This window comes from Pteropus alecto, unplaced genomic scaffold, assembly GCF_000325575.1.
Source record: "Pteropus alecto unplaced genomic scaffold, ASM32557v1 scaffold86, whole genome shotgun sequence".
Classification (NCBI taxonomy): Eukaryota; Metazoa; Chordata; class Mammalia; order Chiroptera; family Pteropodidae; genus Pteropus; species Pteropus alecto.
This window is the reverse complement of record NW_006442109.1, coordinates 144,486-161,961: the sequence shown is the minus strand read 5'-3', so window position 1 is coordinate 161,961 and position 17,476 is coordinate 144,486. Positions and strand designations below refer to the sequence as shown.

Below are 17,476 nucleotides of genomic sequence, written 5' to 3'. Positions count from 1 at the left end.
ACTGCAACAAATTACTCCCAGTAGCCTTTGGGTATAGATAACAACAAGGTATAGATAACTTTTTTCTTCCTTCAATATCCTCCTTATGTAGAAAGATCAGATGAGAGTTTATATAGCTCAGTACACTTTCACTAAACATACTCACTAGGGTAGGTAAATTACTAAATTGTTTGCCAATTATAAAAATTATGTTACTCTGCTAAAAACCAAGGAGCAATGCACTGGCTTTGAAATGAGAGATCAGTGTGTGCTATCAATTTGATAAATGGACTGGGCTTGGTGATTTCATCTTAGTCCCCAAACCACAAGTGGGGGCACAGACTGCAGCCTGCCTGGGGCTAACTTAGTATTAATTCAGTCAAGGGTGAACTGGTAGATTTGGCGGATTTGAAATGCTGAAGTCAGTGCTACCCTCGTTTTCATAATCCAAGCAAGAACAAAATAGAAAAATAAAAGTGATCCAATGGTTGAATTAAGAGTTAAATGGAAATAAAATGCTGTCAAATTTCTAGAAAAAAAGCTCTTTGCTGCGGCCCAAATTTTTTTAGTTTGAGAAACTATTTTAAATGTCTTTGATTATATGATTCAATAGTGGCAGCAGTATTCACAAAGTTTATTAAAAATGTATGAACCAAAAAAACAGTGGTGATTTTCATATTTTATTTACAAAGCAAATGTGGTATAAGTGAATAATATAAAATAGGAATAAATTGTGCACAAGTATCTGCATTATTGTACCATATTCTGAACTGTATTTATTTATATTTCATCTTGGCCCAGACAAGATTTTGGGTAACACTGCTTAACTTGGTATGTGAAAAGTTAATGCTACTTTTTAAAAGGCCAAGTGAGAAAATGTGAGAAAATCCCTATTCATAGATAATATCAGCATTTTAACAAAAGCATTGTTGAAAAATGACATGCTGTTGACGTTTATTTGCTTTTTAGCAAGTTTCCAATAATTGACTATAATAATTAACTATCTTCTAAAAACGATTAAAAGGCTAGAATAACCTCAGTTCTTTACATCTCAGTGTCCAAAGCAGTAACAGAAAAGCCAGTTTTCTGGTCTTCATGAGGCAGATAAAATAGAATCACAAAAAATTAACAAGAAGGAACTGTAATTATTTTCCCTACTTAATTTTCCTTCATTTTGCCATCAAACTGGGGAAACATAATGGAAACAGATGTACAAAAATACTCTATACATACAGAGAGACCTTCAAAGATGACATCTTTTAGTCAATGAATCCATGAGTTTCCTTTGCCTTGAAAAGTCTCTTACATTATTTAAAACTTTAAATGGTAACCCAGGCACCTTGGGCCTAGAGAGGAAATTGCTGTAAAGGACTTTTGCTAAGACATCTGCAGTGATTCCATTTTCCAGTCCCTTCCTTCACATCTCCTAAATGCAGCCAACATGACTGTCAAGACAAAAATGCCAGCACTATTTCTAGACATTTAAATAATTCTGTAGATGTTTGGAAGGGGAGATACATTAAGCCTGGTTCTCCGTGTAGATTAAATAGAGGAGTACATCATTTAATCCACACAGATGATCCTCTACTCTCTATGAGCTTTGGTGGAACCACAGGAGACAAAAGCAAACGCATTCTTCTAATGACTACCCTTCAGATTGGACTGAATGCAAAACTGCTTTTATGTTTTTGTGACTTTTGTGAAACAGCTGAATGTGATTTGTTTGCTAATTCTAAGCACTAAGACTATATTCTGGTCTCCATGCTGCGAAGTGAACACAATGATGCTTAGGCCCATAGTCACAGCAATGGAGTGGGCCTGGCTAGGACATGGAACAGCAGGGTTCAGTATTTAAGACATTGCTGCCAGCTCCTCCTGCTAAACCTCCTGCAAATGGGCTCATTTGGAAGGGTCTCCACAGGGTGACTGGCATCAAAGGAAGAGACTGCCATATGGAGAGAAAGACAGGCTTTGGGCACATGGTAGTTGAGAGAGGCACCCAGTAAGATTTGCAGATATGGAATAATAAATGTCTTCATGTGCTTTTTCTTTCTTTAAGCTTTCTGGCAGGATCAAAATACAAAACTATTTATGTGGTCGGTGGTCATTAGTCATAATTAGCCACAAAATCTTAAGTCTGGGCCACACCTTAAAATTCATCATTATACTGGAATAAAAAAAGAACCCTGGAGGTAGACAGCTGTTGGTTCTTTATAAAAAATTAATACATTTAAAATTTTTGACCAAGACCATAATGGCAAAAACGTTTCTTCAACTAAAAATATGTAAGATGAGGGAAAGAAATGATCTCTCTTTGTACCTCTGTTCCATTCAATAAAATATTATGTCCTTCCTGAGTCTTATTAGCACTAGATTTGATCAGTAGTTTGACGAAATATTTCTGAAGGCAAGACATACAGTATGACCGCATTTGAAGCATGCCCACGGTGGAGTGGGTGGAACTGCAGTATAAGTTCTAAAATTAAAACCTGTTACATTTCTACTTTTCATTTGTTCCAAATTAACACCAGTTAGGACAAGTAACTTGTAAATAATGCTTGAATTACTTTCTCCCTTTGGCAGTAAAGGAAATAAAAAAGAGTTTAAGGATTTGATTGTGTGAAACGATAAAACCTTGCTCAGATTTAACTTCAAAGTATAGCTCAGATATACTTAGAGGAAACAGAACTTTACACTTCTAAGATCTAAAACCCCTAACAATTTTCTTATTTTATTTGAATGATACGCTATAAATTTGGAATGTAATTACAATTATCAAGGTTTTTAATACACTTATTATCATTGTCACCTAGGCAGAAGATGGCTTTTAAAGAATTATTAATGTCACATTCTTAGTTTTCAAATCTATAGCTTAATTTGAATGGTTATGTGTACTTTCACAACAACTGGAAAGGTGACAATGTGTAAATATTAACACATGGTTAAATATGCACATAGCGTAGGAGATCGGGTTGAAAAGGGAAATATGGTGGTGATGTACATTTAATCATTTCCAAAAAGAAAGGTAATATTCTGAAAGCTACCTATCCATGTTAGCTTTTGTTTGCTGGATTCAACCATTTTCGAATTTTATTATAAATCAATTACTTCACAGATTCTGCTCCTGAATGTATTAACTTATCTAAAAATGAAAAAGAATTGAGTAAAGAATGTGATTCACATGTAAGAAGAAAGTGAGAGTGAGGGAGGCTTGGAGAGAGGAAGAGAAAGAGAGAAAAAACTGTAAAAAATGATGCAGAAGGAAAGGCCTGCTGATTGTGACGAAAGATTTCATCCACAATTCCTATCAATATATAATGTTTTAGTAATAGTAATCAAAATGCTTTAGTTATAGAGTATCAGGAATATTATTATTTTTACATTAAAGAAATATTAACTCATGGAACTCTGAGAAAAATCATAGATTTGAAGATGGGGATTTTGATTAGCATTTTTGTCAATCTTTCTCACCCATGATGGATCTTCCTTTTGAAAAAAAGGACACTGCAGAGAGTCCATCTGTACAGTCTAAAACCAAAACATGTAATTTAGAAATGATTCCAATCTATTGATGTTTATCATAGTCTTTTCTTTAATTTTAGGAATAGCTTATATAGTAAAGAAACAGGCATTTATTTGAAGTTCAGCAATTCTTTCAGTTTCAAGTCACTTTCTTCCATTAAATTATTTCAAATACTTTTTGAGATATGTACAATCTTGTTTTATGAAAGCTGTTTTGTTGCCTATCTAGCACTCTAGCTTCATTTTACATGTTATAGAGATATTGGACAATATTCAGAAAATATTAACATGATTAATTAAAAGTGGTAGGAGTTCGGGTGATTTGCAGTCTTTACTTGAACCTCTTTGTACAAATGAAAAATTTCATAATATGCATGTATCATTTTTAGAAGAATAAAGCCATTATTCGCTCCCCAAACTCTGAAGTATTCCCTTATAAAGACACTCATGAAAATGATAATACATTGTGAAAAAGAATACTTTTATTTTTCAATGGAGTAATAACTACCTGCATTTGGTATATTATCTGTATAATGAAAGTTTTGTTTCATTAAAAAAAAAAATCCCCAGATCTCCTGCTAAGCCAGTTTTCCTATTGGATCTCATTAGAATCTGAAGAGAGAGAGTTTAAAAATGTAATTATGTTGTAATATTTGTACAGTATTCTAATGATGTTAGAATCCAAATAAAATGCTATTTTTGATAGAAGGTGATATTAGTCTACATTTATGTTTGTAAAATTGTCTTTATCAAAGTAAGATATGTCACAAGAGCTTAGGACAGTAACTGGCACATAGATAATATTGATGGAGACTTTAGGATGACTTGATGATGACGGTGATGACAACAATGGCATAAACTGGTCAAGATCACTGCCGTGCTGATGTTTGCTGTTTGTAAAGAGAGAACCTATGGAAAAATACCTCAGAGGGGGTAAATGAGAGTTTACTTTCTGTAACTCAGCATTAGTAAAAAAGGCGGTGACTGTTGAGAGGACAAGAGTTCTAGATTTGAAGCCAAGAGTCATCTTTTTACCATTCAATTTACCACTTAGATCTATAACCCTTGGACAAGTCACTTAACCTCTTTGAGCCTCTTGATGTCCAAGATTAAGCTGAAAACCTCCAATGGGAAGATGTTTTGAAAAATGAAAACTATGTAAATGTGAGGGGTTATTAATTCCCCGCAATCATCGTCGCCTAGATAATTCACATTTTTGGAAAAACTATTGAGGAAAAGTCATCTATCATTGAGACAGATGGTAAGAGCAGTGGTGAGTGAGGGGCTCTGGGGTCAGGCAGCCTAGGCTTGAATCAAGCCTTTGGCATTACTAGCTGTGTGCCTTGGTAGAAGCCGCAGTTCATCACCTGTAAAATGGGGTAATAAAATTTATACATCATACGACTCGTGAGGATTATATGCAATGATGCAAGTAAAGCATTCAGCAAAAGTGTTCAATAAATACTAGTATTGTTGTGGTCTATAGGATTACTGTATATATAGGTTTTATTAGGTTATTGTTTAACAGTCATTTCATTTTCACTGAGTTGAGTGGGCTTTTGGTTTATTGGGCTTTGGGTAGTAGTATCATTTTTTTTTAATTGGAAGCAGCATCTGTGTTCATGTAGAGTAATGTGGACTTTAATCTCTCTAAACATTGTTGTCTGTAGCTGAAATGATATTCATTAATAAATGTGAGATTACTTTATATGTATAGTACAGTTCTTATGATATATTGTTTGGATACAGTAGAGTCTTCATGTAATATGCAATGGGCTGTACTTTCTCCATGCAATGTTTAATAATATGGAGGAAACCTGAAGCTCACTTTCTTTATTTCTTTTTCTAAGCAAAACTTTCTCCTTATAATATTTCTGGAGGTCATTATCAACAGTGTTACACGAACTTCTTTTAATAGCCTTTGAAACTGCTCCTAGCTCACACTCATTTCATCATTTGCATACTGGACCTTGCTCTGTTAGTCTGTGGGTTGGGCTCACTAAGAATTATTACACACCAGTGGCTTCAACCCTGATTATGCATTAAACTGAGAAGCTTTTTAAAAAAATACTGATGTCTAACCCAATTGATTCAGAACCTCTGGGGGTAGAGCCCAGGAATCCTGTGTTTCCTTAAAGCTCTCTATGTGATACTAATGGGTATAGCCAGGGTTAAGACCAACTATTTCTGATAATAAGGGAACTACAATAAAGAAGATACATTGAAAATGCTAACCAAAAATCTTATTGTGGATTTAATTTAGATGAAAAGTTCTAGTGGGGAGAAAAAGGAATAATTTACTTCTTACCATTTCTCTTTCATGTCTATAAACTGACCCACCTTTATTAGTCAATTTTCAAGATAATAGCTTTGTTCTATTTGACAAAAGGAAATCAATGGTACTGAAGGCTACCAAAGGTCACTGAGTGTAAACGATCCTCAATGATCTTGCAATAATCTTCACGAGTAGCTGTATATTAAAATGAAAATGATTGTCTTCAATGGACAAATAATGGCATTTTGTGTCATTTTGTGATTATAAATGTCCATGCTTTTTTTACCCCCACCCCCCACAGTGAGAAGGTCAACTGAGCCAAAACGCATAGGATAGTGATGAAAAAATGTCTTATATTTATACAAATAAAACAGAAAATCTGCCATCTTTGGTATCTACTTCTGGTAAGAAGATACCCATAATCACAGTCTAAAACCCAACTTTGTTATGTCTTTGTGTCCAACTAAATTTGATATTATATCAAGCCATAGGTGGTTGTTGAGTGTGTATATCAAACTGGATGAATCTAAACACATAACAAGAATGAAATGTTACCAAGAATTGTCGCACAGCTTTCTGTATAAAATATATGCTATTCCATGTCATTGTCATCATTCTCTAAAATTATACTTCTGAATTGCCATATATTTCTTAGGTCCTGGCTTTTAAATCTACTAGGTCCATTTATTTACTTTTGACAGTTGTATTTCCAATAGATCCACATAATTTGAACTCGACTATTGTATTTTATGTCATTGACATCAACAAATAAGCAGCAGAAAAAATGTATTCTTAACTCTAAGGTTGATGTTTACTTTTTCTTTGCTTAAAAATGTTACCAAAGAAAAATTTCCATGGGGCATTAAAGATGAAAAGGCATCCTATTCTTTCTGTTATGTAAAATTATAAGGAGAAGATGCCAGGTTTGGGAAAAAAAAAAAAAAAAACAGCTTCTGCTCCAGAGTATTCTTGGTCCCCTGGGTGATGCTGCAAGCCTGCAGGTTAAGTCAAATGCGCCTTCTTCAGAACCATATTTGTTAAATATTAAAAGGCACCTCATCTTACAAACACCCAAGTTTACTACACATAATTCATTCTTGCAGATTATCTCTTTCTCCTTATAATCTCTAACTGAGCTAGGCGAAGGAGAAAATCTTAATGTAACAAAGGAGAGATGGATGTGTGAAGTATGAGGCTGAATAAAAATGGCTGAAAAGCAATCCAAGCTAGGCTGGAGGGTGGCCACACCCAGTGCTAATATGGACTGTTTCAAAATAAATCTGTTACACCAGAGGGCAACCAGTAGTGCTTTTTTATTTCCCTCCACTTGTTCCACAGACACCCATTATTAATAAATAGTAGTTACAGGTTACCCCAACGACAGACAACAAAAAACCCTGAAATATTTCCAAATGAACCATCCTAATATGTGGTTACGCCATCATATCTTCAGGATTGGAAGAGCTAGTCTGCATTTCCAGTCTCCTTTGTGTGACCACAAATAGCAACCCTAAAATGGGTGTGTCCCTCTTAAAAGGCTGTACTAGAGCCCTCTCAGTTAATGGTTCTACCGGGAGATTTAGACCTTTAGACAGAAATGAAATACAGTGGGATGCATGGAACAATAAGAAAGCATTTTAACTCCGGGGGTGAGAAGAGATTAAACAAGTACTAAATGATCAATGGATCCCAAAAGAGCTCCCGGAGGAGGCAAATGATGCATTATTTAAAATACTAGCATTACGACGAGAAAACAAAGGAGTGGAGGTGGCAGGTTTAAAAAAAAAAAAAAGGAAAAAGAAAAAAAAAAACATCAAACACCATCCATTTTGATTTTTGACATAACAACTTTACTCCCCCCAACAGAAAGCTCTTGGGAATAAAGCATGCATAAGTCCCACAGGTGAAATGATGCACAATGGCCGAGTCCGGGTCCCAGGGTTCCCGTGCGCCGCAGGCATGCATTACTGAAATAAAGAGAATACCCTGACTTTTCCAGTTGCTCCACACACAGTCCATCTTGGTGGAATCGGCAGTGGCCTGCATCGTGCGGGCTTTGGAAGCTCGCCGTTGCTATCCTCGGGGTTGCAGAGCGGGCACTCAGGCGTCGGCGCCCGGGCAGCAGCGGCTGGGCTCGCGGTGGCCTCGCGGCTGCAGACAGACTGAGGCTGCACCAGCCCGCGCGCGGCGAGGGGCGGGCGCGTCGCGGGCGCCGCAGTCTCCGCGGCAGCGAATCAGTGCGGCGCGGCCCCGGAGCTGCCTGCGCGCACGGGGATGCGGGCGCCGCTAAGACGCGAGAACGTAGGTTTGGTCGCCCAGGGTGCTGCCCTGGAGACAGTTAAGCCGGATCGGACCCGGAGGGTACAATCGCGGACCGGGTATGGAAGGTTTGGGGAAAGTAGAGGAGGAAAAGGGCCCAGGGCAGGGAGAGAGTACAGGACTGGCTGCTCCTGGGAGCTCCTGACTGACGGGGTGCATATTCTAGAAATTTCTTAGAAACCCAAGAAACCTGTTGGATAATACAGAGTCGATGGCAGTACAAATGGCAGGCTTTCAGCATAATGTCCCTTAATCATCGCCGTCGCTCACTCTTCCCCCAATTCTTTACATTCTTGCCACACTTTAATTGCTTGGCATCTTCAAACAATTGCCAGTTTCTCCCTCTCTCTTTTGGAATATTCCACGGTTATCCAAAACCTTTGTTAGCATGCCACAATCACTGTAAAGAAATCCTACTGCTCAATCTCTGAGGGCTTGTGTATTTCTCCTGCTGCCCCTATTCTCCAGCTCTGTTTGTGGGTGGAATGAATAAATAAGTATCAGAATGCAGTGCCTGTAGGCATCGGATCTAAGCCCCTGGACTCTGGCACATGGAGTTACTGGTCCCTGCAGTGACACTCCAGTTGTGGGACATCCAAACAGAACTTAGGAAAGCAAAAGGCATTCTGCCTCAACAGCAGCTTCTTTGAGGGCGATGGAGGTGGGCAGTGTGGATAGGGGAGACAAAGTTCATTTCCAAGTCCATTGAGTCAGGGATTTAGAAGTCCCCAGTTACAACGCAAATGGCAATGTTAGGAACAGAACAATGATGGTGACCTACTACCCAAATCTTAGCATGAAATACTGTATCAGATCATACATCAAAGCTCTGAGAGAACGGACAGGGGATAGGTATGTTTCTGATGAGGAAAAGGTAGAAATAGCACAGAGAAAGGACTGGAATGGGCACTGTCTGGGAAAGGAGGTCCTGGTGGAGGGGACCTTTGAGGAGGCAAGATATAGCATGAAGACGGAGGATACCTTGGGGACCATAGGGAATGAAGAAGGAAGAGTCCCTGCTTCATTTGTTGTAGCATGGCCTTATCCGTTGCATATGATTTCTTTCTCCCTCTTGGAGAAGTGGACTCATCAAGATTCCTCCACAGTTCCCAGACACTTCCTTCCCAGATCCAGATCTACATTTGGGTATCCTGTGCCAACCAGAGCCTCGGCATGGCAATCTCAAGGTTATGTTTGTAGTCTGGATTTATCTTTCATTTCACATACACTTTAAAATATGATCTGTAGGATCATGCAGGTTCTTTTTAGGATATAAGCTTCCAGAAAAACCAGCAAAGTCTCTCTGGAATTATTCTTAAGGAAGCTTAATAGGAGTGACTTCAGGAGGATAATTTGACACTTGTGGACAGCTGAAGTCTTCTACAAAAGGAAGGGTGTCATGGCTCACTGGACTGATGGGAAGGAAGTCCAGTGACCACATCATTTCAAAGCACTTTTCAAAATGACCTGCTCTAGAGACATTAGAGACTTTTTAATATTTATATTCCCTACCCCCTGCCTCCCAGTTTTTTTCATCATCATGTATGGGAATTTCAGTCAGAAAAATAGCGAAAAGACTGGTGCCTGATGATGAATTCTCACTGCATGATGTCCAGCTGGATGAACTGCAAACAGGTGGGGACAAGACTCAGAAGGATGGGGAGGGAAGGAGTTGCCAGGTTGGGCTGCTGACCACTTTTCAGTTGGAAACCTTTGGAGCCTTGGCCACTGTGAGGCACTGACAGTTCAGTGATAGTCCCTGTCACCAGTCTTCAGTGCAGAAGGTGCCCCCTGGTGTCTTTAGTGGTGAGTATTCACTCACTGTCCACCACATTACCACAGCCAGTGAAAGTTGCTAATATAACTAGTACTGAGCAACAAATGAGAGCAGCATGTCCCTAACAAGGAAGAGGAGGCAGAGGTAAGCTTTTAAGTGGAGGTTAGCTGTGTCACACTTCCTGGATTATGCATTTTCACTGGCCACAGAGCTGACCTTGGAATGTCAGCTTATCTGAAAGACCACATTCTTTTCAGTCATGCCAAGTCTGGAGAGAGAAGCTTGATGGCACCTCAAAACTCAATATAGCAGTTGGAGAGTTGAAGATTTAGAAGGTAAGACATCTTGTGCCACTGACACACACTAATAAGAATGGGGGGGTGCCTTAGATTAATGTATAGGTGGTAAGGGAAACATAAATGAACTAATTAAAGGAAAATCAGAAGACTATGAAGACCTTGACTGGTAATTGGAGGATGTGGGTGTTAGACCCACCTGTGTTGCAAAAGTTAGTTATGTGGCCTTCGGCAAGTCATTTATCATCCCTGGACCTCTCTCTCATAGCATACAAATGAATTACAGCTTTAGATATTTGTTGCTATGAAAGAATAAGAATTTATTTCCCATAGACATTATAAACAGGTGATTTCTTTGCACAAGTGCCCATAGAGTGCTAATTAAAATCTCTTCCCAAGATCAAAAGGATAACATGGAAAGAAAGATATGTAAATTGTCCTCAAGCAGTGAAAGAAAACAGAAATCAAGATAAAGCTTGCTAAATGCAGGCAGGAACTGCCACTGTCTTTAAACCAAGAGAGAACAGGCGGGCTTTGTGTGCAGCCAGTTTAGAACTCAGATTAGGTGCCTGCCAGGAGAGGAAGTGATTTCTTTAGTTTTCAGGATGAAATCATGCATTAGGCAGTCTGTTCTAAGGAAAAGCAAAACACTTAAGTTTTGTAATCTCATCCCAGATCAAGATGAATGTTGAAGGCTACCATGCCCAGAGTGGCTGTATTGTACCTGTCTCCTGTAGTACCAGGATTTCACTGATGAGAATAAGTGGCACCTACCTACATTGCTACTTTTATTCAATAAATATTTACGGAGCACCTCATAACAGTATGCTAGACACTGTTCTAGGCATAAAGCAAAGTTCCTAAATATAAAAAGTTTATATGCTATTGTGTATATGTGGGGCATATAATAATAAAAGAGGTAAATATATATTTCATTTGTGGACAGTTGTACTGGGGAAAATAAAGGAGGTAAAGGGATAGAGAATGGAGGTGGGGTGGAAGTTTGCTGTTTTATAAGGAGGGTCCGCAAAGGCCTAACCCATAAGGTAAAATTACAGCAGACACCTAATGGAAGAGGAGAAAGCCATTAAGATAGTACATGGGAGAAAAGCATTCACAGGTGCACTGAGAATAGACAGAATGTAATAGTTGGTAATCTATAGCATTCTTATAGAACGCCTTGATTCTTTTTTTTTTTTTAGCTCCAAGAAGTATAGCAATTAGAAAAGGCACAGAACCAATTTAAAGGAATAACCAGTCGGGTACATAACCCACTGTAGAAAAATAATATATGAACTGTCTTCAATTCAAACAACAGATTAGCATTTGTTATTTGCCAGGTGTTTTCTCATGTAGTATACATTTAATTATACATATGCTATATATATGTTCTACATTTAGATCCTTATGAGGTAGACAGCGTATGCCATCATTTTCTTGATTCATTCATTCATGCATGCATGCATTCATTCAAACGACAAACATTTGTAGAGCCCATACTTAGTGCCTGTCTCTGTAAAAACTAAAGGAACTGCCCACTATGAACTTGAGTCTCCTATGGGGGAGGTTTACATATAAATAGATAAATGCAATCAACTGATAGATGTATGAGCTTGAAAGACTGGATACAAAAAAAGTGGTTAGGGGGAAGAGGAGGTTCAGGAAAGTCTTCCGAGTAGAAGATTATTAAGCTTAGTCATGAACAAGAAAGAGAATCACCAGTTTGAGCGATGAGGCTTTCCTAGCACATAGATATGGAAACTTAATTACAGACATGTGCAGGCGCCAGATCATGACAAGCCTGAGTAGTAATACTGTCAACAAATGAGTGAGACACTGCAGGGTTGCAAGGAAAGGAGCAACATGAGAAGTTGAATAATTTATTCAACTTGGCTGATAACTTTCCAGAATTGGTAAAAGACATAAATCCTAGCCTTGAGCAAGACAAGAAGAAATTAGTACCTTGCTCCCCATCATGGTGAAACTGGAAAGCATTAAATACAAGGAGAAAAATCTTAAAAGCAGGCATTGGTAAAAGACATATCACTTCAGGAAAACTGTTAAACCAACAGCAGTCTTTCATTAACAGAAGCCAGAAGACAATGGAATAATGCCCTCAAAGTGGTGAGGGAAAAAAAACCAGTCACCTAGAAATCTATACCCAGCAAGACTAATACAGGCATTTTCAAATATGTAGAAAATGAGAGAATTTACTAATTGCAGACTCTTATTTTCTTTTGCTATTTCTTTTATTAGCTCCATAAAATGGAAGCTTGGATTGTTTTCAGCCTTTCTTCTTTTCTAATGTGTTCATTTAACAGTATAAAATTCTCTGTAAGCATTGTTACACTTGTATCCAATAAGTTTTGATACATTATGTTAATGTTAAATTGTTCAGTTCAAAATATTTTCCAGTAGTCATTGTGATTTTTTTCCTTTGGCCCACTGACTATACAGAATTAAGGATTGTTCTAACCTTATTGCTTATTTTCAGTTTAATTCTTCTCTAGGCAAAGTGTACAATTTTAATCTATTGAAATTTGTTGAGACTTGCCTTAGAGTCTGGGAAATGATTTATTCGGACACACATATCAACTGGACTTGAATGTATATTCTGAAATGTTAAGGGAAAATATTCTATAGGTGTCAATTAGGTCACATTAATTAATAATATTATTCAATAATCTATCTCCCTACTAAATTTAATCCCAGTTAGATTTTTTTTTTTTTTTTTGGCAGACATTGACAACTTGGTCCTAAAATTCATACAGAAATGCCAGGGACCCATAATAAGACAATCTTGAAAAAAAAAAAAGAACTAAGTTGTAGGCTTCTCATGTCCTGATTTCAAAACTTACTACAAAGCTCTAGTAATTAAGACATGTGGTACTGGCATAAGGCTAGACATATAGTTCAATGGGATAAAATTGAAAGTCAAGAAATAAACCCTTACATATACGTTCAATTGATTCACAAGGAGATTATTCAATGGAAAAAAAATAGTATTTTGCTGGGACGACGGGATATGCAGAAATAACAAAGTTGGACCCTTAATTACACTATATACAAAAATAAACTCAAAAATATCAAATACTAAATGTAAAAGATGAAACTAGAAATCTCTTAGAAGAAAACATAGGCATAATTCTTCATGAACTTGTATTAGGCAGAGGTTTCTTAGATATGACACCAAAAGCATAGGGAACAAAAGAAAAAAATAGATAAATTGGACTTCATCAATTTTGATGATTTTTTTTCACTTCAAAAAGAACTTTTGTGCATTAAAGGCAGCTATTAAGAAAGTTAAAGAACAACACATAGAATGGGAGAGAATATTTATAACTCATCCATCTGACAAGGGACATGTACCCAGAGCATATTAAGGACTCTTCAGATAAACAACAACCAAATTTAAAAATGGGCAATGATTTGAATGACATTTTCTAAAGAAGATATATAAATCACCAATCATCACATGAAAGAGGTTAACCAGTATTAAGCAAATCAAACTACAAAGGAAGGAAGAGAAGGGAAGGGAAGGAAAAAGGGAAGGGAAGGGAAGCAAAGGAAAGGAAAGGAAAAAGGAAAAAGAAATAAAGGAAAGGAAAGGAAGGAAAGGAAGGAAAGAAAGAAAAAGAAAAGGAAAGAAGGAAGTAAAGAAGGAAGAAAGGAAGGAAGAAAAAGAAAGAAAGAAAAAAGGATGAAGGAGAGAGAGAAGGGTTTCTTTTGGGAGTCATGAAAATGTTTGAAATTAAATAGCGGCGATAGTTGCCCAACTTTGTGTACAACCGAACTGTACACTTTAAAAGGATGTGGTATGTGAATTATATGTTGATTAAAAAATATAGAAGAAAAAATCAGAATAAGATTCCTCTTCCAGATGGCTGCAGTGCCGCATCTCAGCGAGAGACTTGGTGAACAGTGTGAGCTGGAATCAAGCCTCACTTGCTATCTCGGTCAGGCACTCACTCTTACAGCGGGCACCCTGGCAACCTCACCTGGCAGCCTGGATTGCTGCTTAGCCACCCTCCAGGCCAGCCTTGTGCCTCTCCTGACAGCACAACTCCTTGACTCAGACCAAAAATTTCACTCTGGAACTCCTTGGCAACCTGAATTTATTGCTGTCCCTTTACTGGTTTGTCCTTCCCGTAGCATGTGTCAGAATTTCTCCTGCTGGACTTCCCAAGCACATAACTTGGATTGGTTTCTGCAGTGTGCACACTTCCACCAAACCCAGACATGATTGTATTTGTGGGGTTTTTTTTCCCTTACTAGGGATTTGGTTCTTCAGACTTGTTTTTCACACATCCTTGCAATATGACCATGGGTGTCTCTAATTTTCTGTGTCTTCTTTGCTACCTGTCAGTCACTGGCTGACTCACAAGAATCCCCATTTGTTTTTCTCAAGCATACATTTGCTATAAAACATTTCATGTTTATAGCAAAAAAAGCATGGAGTTGGAAAGAGGGAAGGCTGAGTTTATCAGAAATTAATATAGCTACTCCTGTTTTTATTAATATTTATATATTTCTCTTCCATCCCTTTAAACCTACCTATGTCATTGAATTTGAAGTGAGTTCCTAGTAAGCAGTGTGTAGTTGAGTCGTGGTTTTTACACACTCTGCCAATCTCTGTCTCTTGACTGGTGTACTTAGACCATTAATATTTAAGGTAATTATTGCTGTTTTAAGTCTTCATATGATTATTTGTCTCCCCTTTATTTCCTCTGGTTCTCCTTTACTCTGTTTCTCTCATCTTGCTTTCTTGTGAGCTACTTACTTGAGAATTCGTAGGATTCCATATTACTTTATTTATAGCGTTTTTTGAATATATCTCTTTATATAATTTTCTTAATGGTTTCTCTGGGTATTACAATATACATATGTGACTTACAACAATCTACCAGTGCCAACATTTTACTACTTTTAAGTAAAGTGTAGAAACCACTTTCATTTTCCTTCTTTATTTTTAAATATCATTATCTTTAGCATTGTGGTCTTCAGCATGTGTATCTGTTTTTGTTCCAGTCACCAATTAGGATTTATAAAAGTCATAAAGAAGTAGTCTATTTTGTACACATATTTCTGCTCTTTGTCATTCTTTCTTCTTTTCTAGTGCTCCAAGTTCCTTTTTTCATTTCTTTTACATTTGAAGAACTTCCTCTAAGCCAGTCTTTAAGGGGAAGTCAGCTAGTGACAAATTCTTTTAGTTTTCCTTCATTTGAGAATGTCTTTATTTCTTCTTAATTCCTGAAGATAGGTTCCCTGGCAGTGCTTTCCTTTTAACACTTTAAAATATTGTGCCAAATCCTATGGCCTCTGGATTTTTAGATGAGAAATTTGCAGTCATTTGAATTGCTGTTCTCATATAGATAGTATGTCATTTCTCTCTGGTTGCTTTCAAGACTTTGTCTTTAGTTTTCAAAGGTTTAATTATGATGTGTCTTGGAATGATGGAATATGTAGATAGATAGATAGATAGATAGATAGATAGATAGATAGATAGATAGATAGATAGATAGATATAGATATATAGATATAGATATAGATATAGATATATAGATATATATAGTTATATATAGATAGATTTGTCCTGTTTGGGATTTGCTCAGCTTTCTGAATCTGTAGCCTTGTCTTTTATCAAACATGTTATTTTTCAGCCATTACTTCTCCAAATATTGTTTCGGCCCCACTTCCTCTCCTCTCCTTCTGGGACTCTGATGATACAAATCATGGATCTTTTGTTATTTCTCAACAGGTCCTTAAGGCTCTATTCTTTTTTTCTTTTTTTTTTTTTTGGTATATTTTCTCTTCGTTGTTCAGGAGAACTCTGTTGTTTTGTCATCGAGTTTACTTCTTCTGTCTTCTGTTATCTCCATTCTAGTATTGAGCTATCCAGCAATTAAAAAAATTTTGTTGCCATATTTTTAGCTCTGTCATTTTCATTTGGTTCCTTTTTTAAAAGTTCTTTTTCCATTTTATTTCAAAATAGGATTTTCCGTTTTTTCATTTGTTTCAAGAGAATTAGCTGTTGGTGTTGAACATTTTTATGATGACAACTTTAAAATCCCTTTCACATAATTCCAACATCAGAGTTATCTTGGTGTTGGCAACAGTTGCTTGTCTTTTCTCTTTCAAAATCTGGTTTTCAGTATGATGGGTGATATACTCTATTGTATCCCAGATGTTTTATCTATTGTATTAGGAGATTTCGTTTCCTATTTAAATCTTTTATTTTAGTAGGCAGGCACTTTGTTCAGGTTTATGTGGGTCTTGGTCAAACTCCACTAACAGTAGTTCCAAATACCTTTGAAACTACAAAGATTAACTGGTAATCTTGCATAGAGGGGGAGACAGAGAGCTGGGGTGGAAGAGCTAACAACATAATGACATTTTTGTTCTTTTTTTTTTTTTTTTGGTAAAGGGATGTTCTAATATTTCTAGGAAAATAAATGATGGCCAAATTTATTCTAAGGAAACTGAAAAGTCCTGAAAGGGAAATCTGGAGCAAGCTAGAAGGCGAGGTTATAGCAGAGAAGTCTGCATGTATTTATGAATGTGGTTGGCCCACTGTGGTAGATGCCACAGTCATTTCAACCCCTATTCTCCCATGTCTTCCTCCTACTATGAAGCCTATGAAAAACATAGAGTAACATATAACTATAGGACATGTCTGTCTGTCTCTCTACCTATCTACCTACCTACCTAACCTAACCTATCTGCCTACCTACCTATCCATCTACCTATCCATCTACCTATCCGCATTTATCTATCTATCTGTCTATCTATCTGTCTATCTATCTGTCTGTCTATCTATCTATCTATCTATCTATCTATCTATCTATCTATCTATCTATCTATCTTATTTATCTATCTATCTAATCTAATCTAATCTAATCTAATCTAATCTAATCTAATCTAATCTATCCATCTGTCTATCGAACTAATCTCAGATATAAACATATAGCTTTTCCAGAATGCTGTGCACATAGGAGTGGCAATGGACCTAGGTTTTAGCCAATGAGATATAAAAGAAAGTCTACTAGAGAACTTCTGGGAAAGATTTTTTTTCTTGATGAAAAAAGGAAAAACTCTTTTGTACTCTGGCTGTCCCCAGCATTCTATGAGGACATGATGTTGGAACCGTTGCAGGCATCTTGTGATCAGAAGGAGAAGACCCTGATAACTGTAAGAGTCTAGTCCCCTAGCATTGTGGATCTGTTGAGCCACCTATGTCTCTGGTATTTCTACCTCTAAACTTGTTATTAAATGAACAGTCAATATCCTTCTTGTTCATACTGATGATAG

At 37.1% G+C, this 17,476-nt stretch overlaps 1 protein-coding gene across 2 annotated transcripts in view; it reads right to left on the bottom strand.

Annotated features, from left to right (window-relative positions):
* The window catches only part of RTN1 (reticulon 1), a 160,998-nt gene that overhangs the window by 13,266 nt on the left and 130,256 nt on the right, over window positions 1-17,476 (bottom strand). The window contains exon 1 of one of the 2 annotated variants that reach the window (XM_006920129.3): window positions 7,762-8,126. The exons of the other annotated variant lie outside the window; for it this stretch is intronic. Coding sequence (XP_006920191.1) covers window positions 7,762-7,822 — 61 coding nt within the window. The 5' untranslated portion in view covers window positions 7,823-8,126. Of the gene's footprint in view, window positions 1-7,761; window positions 8,127-17,476 lie in introns of those variants that run through there. 2 annotated transcript variants of the gene reach the window in all.